Genomic DNA, 14,037 nt, shown 5'->3' with positions numbered 1-14,037 from the left:
TTTTCTCACTGGCACGCTTGAGTCAAGGCTGTCACTGCACAAGTGATGCTGGGAGAATCAAGAGAGAAAGCAAACAGAAGTGCCCCATTGACAACCGCATGCCGCGCCCTTCCCTTTCCGTCTCTTGCAAGCCCGAAGCGGCAAAGTTAAAGGGGATAAGCAAACGCTCTGCTCTTCCTTGGAGCCCAGGATTCCTCTCCACAGTCAAAATGGCATCCTGAGCCCGGGTGGGCAGCTGCTGCTCTCTCCTCGCCAGGACCTCACTCACTGCTCTGCGTGTGTCTCACACAGATGTGCACGAGAGGTGGTGCGGCCTGCGTGTGCCGCTGGGCACACTCTGTGGAGAACAACGTGCATTTACACCCCCATTGGAAATGTCTTATTTGTGGAGGAAAAGACGCATACAGTCAGTTATTGCCTTGTCTTTCTTGGGGAGGGAATGGCTGGCTAAGGTCCTGGTTTGCAGAAGTCTTGCAGTAAAGACAGCCTGGCCTTACAGTACTCAGGCACACAGGATCACGTTCCCAAGGAACAAAGGTCCAGTGTCATCTGGACAGAACTGCATCACCGTCTTACTGTTGCCCCCTGGCTTTGTCTCTGCCCTCTGCGTGTTGCTGAACTGGATGTGTTGTCTGCCTTACCTTTTCTTCTTGGCCTCTAGGACTCACCTCTAAGAAATTACATTTACCTCTTACACGATCGGCACGGATTGAGGGCCCTGCCTTCCTGTGCTTAGAGCCAGAGCCGGGTCCTCAAGTGACCCGTTTTCCTGAAGCGCTTCTGCCCAGGTGTCTGAAAATGCTTGCTTTTGTGGCAAACTTTCTCCAATGAACTGGTTAAGGTTCCTGCATCCCTAGAGGAGATATGGGAAATCTTCACCTCACATGGCTAAGATAAAGCAATTATCTAGCAAATACTTATTTCTCTAATTAGTCATATTTGCTATGTATAGTACAGATAATACTTTTTACCTACAAAACCCAGAATATTTTGAATTAATGATATTAGTGCTTGGGTCCCACAGAACCGGCTTCATTCTCTGAGGCTGGTGGACAGAAGTGGGGCCTAACGCACGACACCTTTCCTGGGCTGTCATAACTCAACAGCTCAACTAGAGAAAGACATTTTCCAACAACAGATTTGGTTTTTAAACTGGAGCTCTGTACAGACTTCAGTAAATGACACAAAGCATACTGATCTCTGTAAGGAACAGGATAAATGCACTATACTACTTTTCAAGTTACAAAAACTGGATTTTAATCCCACCCAACATTCATGTTATATTGGTACCTGGATGTGGGTGGATGGGGACAGTGGCGGGCTGACACGCAAATGACATTGTTTTCAAATGTTTTAATTCGGTCAGCAATTGACTCAGGGAAGAGAGTGGAGGCAGGGAAACAGCCAAGGCCTCTTGTGGAGCAGGCTGTTTACATTCTCTGCTCGAGCCTCCCAGAGGCTGAAAGGGTGCACAGAAATTTGTTGTGTAAATGACATTTCAAGGGAAATATTTTGTTCATTTGTAAAACAGAAAGGCTAATATTTACCTATCTTACCTCAGAGGGGAGCCATAAGTTTCCAAGGATATCATACTTGTTTACAAACTAGAATATGCTGTGATGTGGAACACTTCACTGTGTTCATGTTAGAACATTCTTAAAGGGAGGGTAGGCATCAAAACCACTGACTGCTGCCTGGCGATTCAGGTAGGAGGTGTGGAAGTCTCAGTTGCCTCAAGGCAGGAAGAATTCTCTCTCGTGCAGACACAAAAGTATTCCACACAATTGCAACTGAATATTGGTTGTGCTTTTGTTCTCATGAAGCATCGGGTAAAGTATGGATTAAAAAAAAAATCTCTGAAGCTGCAGCACCCTAAGAATACTGAGGCCATGTGGTGTCAAGGACCAAGATAGCTCTTTGGCTCGTCACTGGGTCCTAAAAATGTCTCTAAGGACAGCAGCCTTGGAAAAGAAATGCAGATGAACATCGATCACCATATTTTTCCCATTTTCTCTTTGAAAATTATAAAGTCTGCCTGAAACCTGTCACTCCTTTCTTGAGCAGCAGCTGCAATAACTTAATTTTGCAAAATCTAATATTAAATTATAAAACACTTTTGGGCTTTCCAATGTTTTTTCATGTGCATTTTTTCACAATGAGTTTGAACTTCTTTTTCTTATTCCCCAGAGTACCTAATAAAGTGCTAGACAAGCAACAGACACATGATAAATTCTTCCTAAGGACTGATCGATTAAGAGAAAACAAGTGAGTATTAGCTATAAAGTGTTAACACATGCCTACATGGACTATTTAATGTAGCTGGAATGGTAATAGAAGTTTGCAGAAGTGGGATTTTTACAACTCTATTGAGTTAATTACTTGATGAGAACCCTTCCTCCATATCAAAGCTAACTTCAGAATTAGAATGGATAAGTGAGAAATATTTTACCTTTATATATTAATGAATAATTATGACATATGAAACTGATTTTCATTAGATAGCATATAAGAACCTGCCTATTTTGAGAGTGACACTATAGTACATCTGTCTCTTCAAATATTTATTTCAAAATGCATATTTGTTATTATTTTGTCATATCTTTTTCTTAAGCAGTTGAAGTGAAATTTCTTACTGCACACTTCTCCTAAGCCTGACTAGACAATGAGATGGTGGTGTTCAATAAATGCATGATAAAGCTCTTTTGCCCAGCCTCAATTTTAAAGGTAGAATTTTAATTTTCTTTCTGTAGGAAGAGAAAAATAAGCACAAACTCCATCTCTCTTTTGTATCAGGAACATTGCCTTGTTTAATTGCTGACAGCCCCGATTTGCTAAGCAGTGAACAGTTAAGCATGCACCATTACATTCCTTAGGACACCTCTTTGATGGATGCAATAATTTACTACATCAAGTAGGTCTGATTCTCCTTGATTTATGGACATGGCAATAATATTCCATCTCACAGAATGCTTTGCTAGGAGGAATCTGGATCTAGGCACTAAAATGTTTATGGCCTCCACGGGAGGAGGTGGGATGCTGGTGGTGGCCTCATTACCACAGCAGAGAGAACGGAGGGGTTTGCTTGTGGCCCCCTAGCAAGTCAGTTATTCATGGAGCAGAATCTAGGTCTCCTGATGCCTACCACATAATCACAAAGGCATACAACTCCCAGGGGACTTTGCCCAAATCATGTGCACGACCACAAAAGGGGAAACGACGTCCGGGATGCTCGCTGCAGAATCCCCATAGCAACCCATCGCCATTTCCTTTCAACAGCGCATAAAGCACACTGAAGGGTATCCAGCAACATAAAATCCTAATGGCGCCCTTAATTAGGCGGGATCATCACTGTAACTCCCCGACCTCCCACGGTCCATACGAGCAGCCCCAAATTCCTCTTCGCGGTGAATCCTAAAGGAAGGTGTAGTTACAGAAACAATCTTTGCCTTACGAAAGACCATCAAGCTCTGATGATGATGCAATTTGATGGCAGTAATGTCAAACTTTATATGACCATAATCCAAGTTTACAATGAAACATTAAGGCATAATGCTACTATGCATATCACCATAACTCAGTTTATAGTGATATAAATAGTCATGCTAATGGCATTAACAGCAGCACTCTGTGGAGTCACAGCCATTGAGTGCCACTTTTATGCTATTAGCATTACTATTCATATCACCATAAACTTAGGTAGTCAAACTTGTTATAAATGAATATACAAGGAAGATGGATATCCACCTTAAATGACCAAATCTAGAGACTTCATGATTGTTACTTTCCCTTTAGGTATTGGAGTATTTCAAGCTCTCCATTTTGGTCTGTTTATGTCACATGATGTTTCTTTAAGAGTTACAGAAGAACAAGTCTGTTTTCTGCCATGCTCTGATTTACTGGAAAACAGCATTTAAAAGTGACAAGAAAGCCCAAGCCACAGGGGCTGGGCAAACTTACTGTCTCCTTGGCAGCGCAGGGGTCCCACACTCAGTTTGGCTTCTGAGCCTTGCCGGTCAGTATCTCCAACCACCACCTGGCTTACTGGCAGGTGATCTTTGTAGGATAAGAAGCCAGCATCCTTCCTCCTGAATCACAGAGAAAGACAGAAGAGGCTGAGGGGGCTAAATTGGAAACAGGTCTTTCCGATAATTGTTTAAGTTGTCTAACAATCAAAAGTTCAGAAGTTCACTTCCTAGAACCACAAAGAGTTGTTCTCTCTCTTCCACTGGGTGGCCTCACAGCTCACTGCTCAAGAGCAACCGTGACATATTTGCCTTCTGGGAAACAGAACTGACACGGCGATTCCCAGAGAGTCACAGCCAATAAATATGCTGCCTATTACTTTAGACTGAGAGTCGCCTATCCCGCTGCTTGAAGAACACTCACTGAATGCTAAGCATGCATGTAGCTTGCTGTCGTCACGGTACCAAAAGGTCAGCAAAGTCAACCTGCTCTTGCAAGTTATATGAAACAAAACTCACTTAAAAAAAATCCTTGTTTCCTTAATTGCTTTGAAGCAGTTGCTTCAGAGGCTTTCTTTCCTACAGTACATCAGCTAAACAGGGGATACTCTGTTCCTGCATATTTTTTTGTTAAACAACTGAAAGAATTTGTATGAACTTTTAAAATAGAACAGGTGCTCACAAAGTGCCGATTTCCATCTGTAACTGAGGAGAGGAGTTGATATTCATGCCCGATTTGGGTTTTCTCCTAGGTGCTTTCTCCTGTTTATACTCACCTCGTTTCAGGTCTCCTAACTCTTTCCTGTACCCACTCTGAATAAATGAGGAGGACAAGGTGAGTCGCAGAGTACTGCCTGTAGGATGGAGCTTAGAAATCCAGATGTTTTGGGGGATGGACCCATGTGAGTTAAAGGGGAGCACAGGTTTCCCCTCATCCTATTTTCATGCTGCTGTGGCTGGGGATCCTCTTATTTGGGGCTAGGTGAGTAGAAGGTACACATCACTATAAAGTCATTCCACAAATTTACATTTCACATGATTTTTGGCACTCTTCAGCCTGAATATGAATAACAATTTAAAAAGTGTACATACAACAGATCACAGAAAAGAAAACTGACTTTGAATGATAGAAGAATGAGGGAGAGAGTCCAATAATCAGGTTAAAGATTTGCCATTTGCATCTTGGCAAATAATGCAGGAAATTGAGGGGAACTCAGGTGGAAGCCTGCCTTTAAAATGCTACGCTGTTAATAGCAGTTATGTATCCCCCTGAACTTCAAGAATGCCAGAGAACATACATTTCCTCATGTGTCAAAACCCACAGAAGCCCCAGGAGGAGTCACAGAATTTAAACAGTGGGTCTCAAACAAGTGTTTTTCACACTGCCTTAGTTATTTCATTGCCTTTGAGTTTCCAAAATGAAGGGTTCTTTTAAAAAATTTGTTAATTAAATGGAAACTTAGATCATGCAGAAAAACACAGTGATTCTTATTGACATTGTAGCTACTGATGACCTGGACTCAAATATCTCAGTGGAATCTTTTGCAAACCCAACTTCTTTTATTAAAAACGCTATGTCAGAGAAGGAACAGAGAAGGAACAAAGACTTTGCTATTAAACTTGGTATGCAGTGTTTCTTAAAGACACAATAAACAAAAGTACCCTTTAACAAGACATACTGTAATTTCATAGCCTACCAGAGAAAATGTGTACTACTATGAAACCTTGGGCTGAGGTTCTCTACAAGCGCATGATCACTTAGAATTAGGTGACTGATGAGGAGTCTGCAAACTAAATCCTGAAACCATTTGTTGTGTTGCCTGTTCTCCAATGGCCCATGGGCTAAGAATGGTTTTTACATTATAAATGGTTGAAAAATCAAAAGCAGAATAATATTTTATGTCATGTGAAAATTATATGAAACTCAAAAGCCAGTGTCCAAAATGTTAAAGTTTTATTGAAATACGGCCACGTTTTTCTTTTTAAACATACTGCCTGTGGTGCTCCCACACTTCAAGGGCAGAACTGAGGAGCTGTGAGAGAGACCATGTGGCCCTCAAAGCCTAGCATAGGTATTATCTGATCCTTTATGGAAAAAGTTTGCCACCCCCTGCTCCAGTCATCAGCATCCATTACTCCTTAGGGAATTTGTCGAACATATATTTTTCTGACTATCATGGTGGGCTGCATGCAACAGCTCATCTCAGTTGAACGTGGGGTTAGGGAAAGGGCAGGGGGTGTATCTGAGGCAGGGACAGAAACCAGTTAGACTGAACTTTATTTAACAGTGAGAAATAACTTATGCTTTATTATAAATGATTAACTTTTTGATTGACTTCGCACTGTGCAGCCATCGTGTTAGGATGCTTGATATCCTTTATGACACTTGGTATTGTCAGTTCATGTATGATGAGTGAGAAAGAAACCACTTTAAAGCAAAACTTGTGCTAATGTAAGAGCAATATGAATATGAAAACAAATGTTTGTAAATATTCCCATCATTATATAATCTTATTGCCGAAATTGATATGTACATAACTTTATAAAATTTTCACATCTACACACTTCCACAACTTCAAATATAACTTTCAAATCTTTGTAATAATCTTAAAGTTATAGAGTTCTTCTGGGTTTTAGAGTTATTTTTTAATGCTGAAATGGGTCATTACTCAGTAATTTTGCAAACAAAACTGAGTAAATCAGAAATGATAGAAATTTGAAAGACACTTTTTGTCAAAACCTTTGTATTATTGGTCAATAAAACAGAAAAATTAGTATCATGATTCGTTAGGTGCATTAATAATGTACTTTTATCTAGTTTGACATACGTACTCTTAGGTAACATTTTTCAATCTGATAGCCAATAAAGTCAAGTATTAAAATGAACAGAGCAGAGAGGCAAATCTTTAAATAGTAACCTAGGATTATATAAAATAATAATATATATTCAATTATGCTGCAGTTAAAAAAATCTGAGAAAAATTACTAATTTCTATTAATATTTTAAAGAAATGATCATTAATTAGAAAATTAAAACTTTGTCATTTTAAATGGCTTGCTTTACATGGAATATGAAATATTGGTTCATGAGAACCTATACCTTATTTTTATACTTGTTTGTATATGTAAGTTCAAATTTTTTTAATGATGGGTGAGGATCCCAAAATAGGAAGAACATTGCTCTAGCTCATGGAAAACAATAATAACAGGCCATCTGTCATTGAGTACCTTTGTATACTAGATTGTTTTGTGTGTATAACTTTTAATCTGGAACCAAATCTTCCTTATAGGCATCATTATCCCCACTTGACTGATGAGAATCTGAGAATTTATCTCGACTAAGATCTGGTGATCTTATAAATATAGAGTCTGGATTCAAATTGAGATCATCCCAGATATCAAACTAGGATTTGCCACTAAAAAAGAAGGGAGGGGGACAGAAACAAACTAGAAGAAAGCCAAAAACCAAACCCACTATGGCAACTAAAAGTCTTTTTTGTTTAAAATTCTCATTTACGGATGAGGTGAAGGTTACCTTTTTAGTTACATTTAGCCATCCTAAAATGTTGAGGTGTTTTGTAAGTAGTAAGTTCAGAGATATCTGTAATGTTTTATATACTCCATTTATGTCCTAAATAAAAGAGAGAAAAAAAATACCCCATCCCCAAGTTAACCACGGTTTTTAATGGTACATTGAAATTTATAAAAGGTTGCAGTTCAATAATAGTTGCAATGCTCAGATATTCTTTACTAGACCAAGAAAACAGAAAAAAATAATTATCAGATGAGAAAAAAGATGAAGTTACATCCCCCATCACTCTGGTAAAAGATTTAAATAGGGCTCCAGTGATTTCAGTCACAAACAACTGTGTGAAACTCACAAAGCAGTGGACTTTGCTGGAAACAAACTGATTGTAGAAACAAATTTTGGATAGCAAACTTTGACTAGTACAAGGTTTCTGATGTGATGCTACAGCACAACCCACTTATAAAAAACGATAAGTGAAAAGAAAATAAACAGATCTGGAGAGGGACCCTCTAAACACCTGTCAGATTTCTATCTTAACAGCTGTGTGAAAATTATAAGCAATATGAGCCTTCACTGAAAGTCATGATCTTTACAGATCAAGGTCAGTCTTATTTAGGGAGATAGGAACTATCATGTTAGCATAATCTAATTACATCGGTTAGTGGGCTTGTGCATTAGAAAAATTCTATCATCCATTTCAAAGAGGCTCTGAACTCAGACTCCTGCATAGTATTTCCTTAAGCATTGTTATTAAAGTAAAAGTTGATTCTATGGATTTTGCTTCCCTAACTTGGCATTGCTGTTATTTTTTTACATTAGTTCTGTTTTCCTGAGGAGTTGTCTTACTTTCTGTGCGTCGCTAGACTTCTTTTCTTATCCTGTGGAGAAAGCCAACAAGCTTCTAGGCAGTTTGGTCTTGCCTTTAGTTCAGTGAAAAGGAGAAAAAAATAACCCTAAAGAAAAATGAACATCTCCAGCTCCTCCAATTGTGAGTCTGTTCTTTTACCAGATGTTTTAAAAGTTACACACTATGAGTCTGTCCTGTAATTGTAGCAGAGAAGAGTGACCTCTGCCTTGTGAAGTTTTAGAAGGACTTGGTTACTTAAAAGCAACAACAGAATTACAGTTAGTGAGCACCTTCCATCACAGCACAACCTAAGCTAGAAATTTCTGCAAGAACCGGGAAGTCAGAGTTTTAGCTATAGAGGATGTCTCGCAAGAAGTAAAAATGGGAGATAAACATATGAGAAGATGCTTAATATTTTTAGTCACCAAAGAAATACAATTACAACTATGGTGAGATGCCATTTTACTCTTACCTGAATAGTTGTCATAAAAAAGAGGAATAACAACAAGAGTTGTTGAGAATTTGGAGAAACTGGAATCCATGCATTGCTTGCTGGTGGGGTTGTCACTTTTGAAAACAGTTTGGCAGTTTCTTAAAAATTAAACACAGATTTACCATATGGCCCAACAATTACTGGATATCTATCTACCCACAGGAAATGAAAACCTATGTTCCCATAGAGACTTTCAGGGAAATGTTCATAGGAACTTTATTCATAATAGTCCCCAAATGGAGAAAGTCCAAATGCCAATCAGCTAGTGAATGGATAAATAATGTGTAGTATGTCCATATAATGGAACATTATTTAGCAATAAAATAAATGAAATATGGATACATGCTAAAAATGCATAAACCTCAAAAACATCATGTAAGTAAAAGAAGTCAGACACAGAAGGCCACATATTCTTAATTCCATTCATATGAAATGTCCAGAAAAAGCAAATCTATAGAGACAGAGAGCAGATTAGTGGTTACAGGGGATTAGAGATGGGAACACAGGTTGATGATAAACAGATACCTAATAGGGGTAATGCAAATCTACTAAAACTAGGTTATGGAGATTTACTGTGCAACTTGGTGAATTTACTAAAATCCTTGAATCATACACTTTAAATAGGTGAATGTTATATAAATTATACTCAATAAAGTCATTTAAAAAAAGGACTGTAGGTGGTTGCAAATACCAATTGGCAATGGGAGAAGATACACACACCTCACCGGAAGTGCTGGTATATGACATTATGCAATGGTGTTTTCCTGGCTTTGAAGTCTTCTACTTTGTGACTATGAACTTGGGACTACAAAATCTTTACTGACTTCTTTTTTTAGAGGGTTTACCCTGCTTTCAAAGTTTATATTAAAATTTACATATTCTTATTCCACTGACCTTGCTTCTTGGGTAGAAACTCAGAAATCCTTCCCAGCCCCTTCAGTCTGTGCTCCTCACCCTTGGCTTCTATAAACATTCTGAGACATGAATCAAGATTTTAAAATGGCACAGAACATTCCACCAATTTCACCCACATTCAGTCTCATCCTCATTCTTTATTCAGAATTTGTACCCTTTACCCCAACCTACTACACCTGCCAACTTCCCAGACTATCTTTAAAATCAGAACTGGATCTTGTCGACTGAAAACCAAACACCCTTGGTTTTTCTAGACATGCCTGACAGTAAAACTCTGTTCACTGCCACCACTTGCGAGGACTGTTTCTTGGACTCTTCTACATGATTTTTGGCTCAAACAGTATGTTCATGTTATCTGTAAATCTTTCCATCTTTTTTCTCCATCCTTTCTGCCTCCTAATAGCCACCCACAGATGCAATGTACTCTTTCTGTGGCAGGTATCCAGAAAAAGTAGGTCAAAAGGAAAAACCTATTAAGAATTTTCCAGAGTTTTCCTGGGAAGTTGTTATTCTACTGATAGCTTCCATTAAAGATAATAGACTCATCAGTAGTTATTTTTATTAAAGGATCGGTGCATTGTTTTTATTCTTTACATCTCTTAAATCAAAAAGTACACCAATAACTTAAAATTATACAGTTTTATAATACTCATAGTGCTTTCCCATGGATGGTCTCATTTGATCTTCACAGATTCAGAGTTACAAGGAAACAGGAATATATAGTTGAACCTGCAAATGTTGATTCCCAAATTATTCTTCAGGAAAGCATCCATTACACAAAGTGAGACAGCTACCCAAGAATGAGACGCTTCTTCAGGGGATATTGTAGCTCAGGGGGGGAAGGGAATTCCCCTCCCGGTAACAAATCCTCCTATGAATCTGGTGAAACCGAAGTAAGACAAGGGGAAGGGCTGGTTGGGAGAAACCGTTTTTATTGCTCACAGCTTGCTCAGGTTTGCTAGCCAGGCATAGCCCTGTCTGTTCCCAATGGCTGTACCACGCACGCTCCCCAAGTTCTCACTCCCGGTCCCCGCTAGTAAAGCCTGCTCGGAGGGGAGGAGCTCCATGGGCCGTTCTAGGTGACTGGCAGATGCCAAATCAATGACGTACCAGAAACAGCGGGGAGGGGAGGACAGAATGACCATTTTCTCTCCATCCCTTGCCCAGATCCACCCGACGCAGCAGCAGTAAACATCCAGGGATGTGTAAATGGACTAAGGCCAGAATTCTGCCATTTACCCCACAGTATAATACCAAACACTACTAATTATTTACTAGTTTATACCTAATGTACATAAAAAAGGTGAGGAACCTATAAACTCAAGTCAAAATTAGTTATAGTTAAAACTTTTTTTTTAAGTAAGTGGGAATTTTTGTTCTTTCTGTGACTTTTTTTTTTGGTTCCCAACTCCATCTCTACATGCTCTCTGCCTGGGGCTGCATCCACTGCCTTTCCCATAACAAGAAATTAATGGTCTCATTTTTCCTCTGTCCTGGCCCCTATTAAAGAATGTTTACAGAGAATAATATGACAAACCATTTTCGTCCTCCATTTATAATAGAAACGATGCTTTAACGAGACAAAGGGCTCTCTTAGAAACCAAATCTTTAACAATGGTGGAGGTTGGATGGGAGAAAGGGAAGAATGTTCTGGCATCACTGAAATGATGATACGGAGGTGACTATGTGCTCTTAAAAGGGCAGCTCTACTGTCACCAAGCAGCAGGTGTGCCAGTTCCTTTATGTTCATTCACAAGAATCATGATCAGAAATGAATGCCTTTGTTCCCAGTATACATGGAGGGTACCTTGGCATGGCTGGATCATCAGAAGCTGAACTACACAATGGAAGGGTGTCTCCTATACAATAAAGTAGAACTTTTAGCATACTTCCTGTGGTGTCCTCAGTCACCACTGACTAGGGAGCTTTCCTCAGTGGATGCAAGGTAGCGTTCTCTGCAAAGCAGTTGGAGTAATTAAGAAAACAACCATCACAATGAGATCTTTAGAATCTATGTCTATGTCCCCTATGAAATGAAAGTAATTACAGATTCAATTACTCCTTTTCAGTGGGAATAGCTTAGGCCTTTTATAAATGCAAGACAATTACCTCTTCAGTTTAGAATCTCTTTGAAAGCCTTTGTAACCATTTCAGGATTCTATGATGCAAAATGTTCTTTGATTTTCCTTCTGGAATGCAAGTTCCCTGAGGCCATATATGTTGTCTCATGCAACTTTATAAACCAAATACTAGGAAGCACCTAAAAGTAGCTCACTCCATATGTTTCATAATTGACTAAATAAATGAATAAACATAGAAGTTAACTAGGCAAAATCCTAAAACAGTAATCAGTATGTACTTTCATCAATGGTGAGAGATGAGAAAGAAAACCTGTCTTATAATTAGAGTTCCTTGAATGTTCTTGAAACACTTTTATTATTCCTTTTCTGTAATTGAAGTTTTATTTTTTCTTTAGAAAGCAGTATTCAATTAGAAGCCTTATATATAATTAATATAGTGGAAAGAATGAGATCTTAAAGACTGGAGTCCTAATTCAACTCTTCCTCTATGTAAAAGGCAGTTGCTAAATATATCTGGGCCACTGTTTCTTTACATAGGTAAGTTATGACATAATTTAGGGTTCTGAAGAGTATCAGAATATGCAGTTCTAATATGCCTCAATGGCATATAGATTATTTTGAGCTATAAAGGCCATTGAGATTGGTAGACACAGGAAAAGCTCTAAAAAAACAGAGGGCATGAGTTTTTCCTTTTATAAAGGAAATTTCCATTTGTAGAGATGTCTCCCTCCCTTGTACCTGGAAGAGAAGGAAGACTCTTTTTTAAAAATTTATTTTATTTTATTCATTTTATTTATTTATTTATTTATTGAGAAGGAAGACTCTTAACAAGTCTTTTCAATAAGAAGGTATGATTTAATCCTGAATAACAAATCTTACTAAAACAACTCTTGCTTACCATAGCTTTCCTGGTCACCTTCACATAACTTGCCTCCCCTACCCAGAAGCCTCATACCCCTTGTCCTTTGGCTTAAGATGGTATGTAGGTCCAAATTTTAACCATTCTTTTGGGTTGTTCATCACTGGAGGCTCCCACGTGTACACAAATGATACACATATTATTAAACTTCTGTTTTTCTCCTGCTAATCTGTCTTTGGCCAGACTAATTTAGAGGACCCCAACTGGAGAACCGAAGATGAGAGGAGTTAAATATTTCTTTCCTCCCCTGTAGTTCTTGGACTCTACTGACATTTGTTTTGTAATGCTGGAACAACAAATAGCAATCATTTGAACAAATGTGGCAAACTTAAATGTGTGGCATAAAACATAATAAAGGTTAGTTCTATTTTTCATGGGGTGGGGTCACTAGTAGGTGTAAGATAAATTCTAGCCGAAATAAGCAGGCGAAGAGAGGCAACAAAGGGCCCGGTAGTTTATTTGAGTGCCACTCCCGGGTGATGTTCCGTGGTCTGGCTATCACAGGCCGGGGAAGTCACACCTGGTCAGGGAGGTGGGGGCTTCTAAGGGATTAGGAGGGGGCGTGGAGAGGTATGACTGGCTAAAGGTGACATAATAGACAACTAGAAACTTTTTTCCTTCCAAGAGGGAGGAGGCTGACATCCGGGTCTTAGTTGGCACATCAGAAGGATGGAATTCAGGAAGAGCTGTCCCCTTTCCATGTAAGGCACGGACCTCGGGGTCCAGTTTGTTCTCCTTTTATGGTATCTCTCTGTTCTGTTTGTATGTCCTTGTTTTTTCCTTCCTCCAGCCTAACAGTAGGTAGCCCTTTGAGAATAGGATTTACTGGTTCTATGGAGTTTGCCTAGAATCTATTAGTACAGTATCCAGCATACATTTTAGGAGATTATCTAGCTACTTCCTTTATTTTTCAGTAACAGATTTGGAATAAAGTTATGCCATGGTTTTAGGCATTCAACTAATTAATGGTTGAATTAGGAAAAGCAGTCTAATCTCCACTACTCTAGAATTTAAGAAGCGAAGAAACATGTTTACATTTCTCAAATTCTGCTAAAATAATTTCAGTTGCTTTCCTATAAATGATATGAATTTATGTTTTTATTATATAAGAAAACTGTCTACTGAAGACTAGTTTGGACTATTTACAGTTTACTTTGCCTAAGCATATTTTCCCTAAGCAAGTGTTCCTTGTGTTTTTGAAAATTGTGCTTCATACATTATGTTACTGGCAAGGACAGATGGAGTACTTGATATGCAGCTTCTCTGACATTTCCATGTAGGCTCATCTCTG

General features: G+C 38.8%; 1 protein-coding gene across 1 annotated transcript in view; it reads right to left on the bottom strand.

Annotated features, from left to right (window-relative positions):
* CNTNAP2 (contactin associated protein 2) overlaps window positions 1-14,037 on the bottom strand; it is a 1,980,972-nt gene that overhangs the window by 333,710 nt on the left and 1,633,225 nt on the right. The window contains exon 17 of the mRNA XM_057504985.1: window positions 3,958-4,085. Coding sequence (XP_057360968.1) covers window positions 3,958-4,085 — 128 coding nt within the window. The remainder of the gene's footprint in view (window positions 1-3,957; window positions 4,086-14,037) is intronic.

The sequence above is a fragment of the Manis pentadactyla genome, chromosome 7 (assembly GCF_030020395.1).
Source record: "Manis pentadactyla isolate mManPen7 chromosome 7, mManPen7.hap1, whole genome shotgun sequence".
NCBI lineage: Eukaryota > Metazoa > Chordata > Mammalia > Pholidota > Manidae > Manis > Manis pentadactyla.
This window is presented reverse-complemented; position numbering and strand designations above follow the sequence as displayed.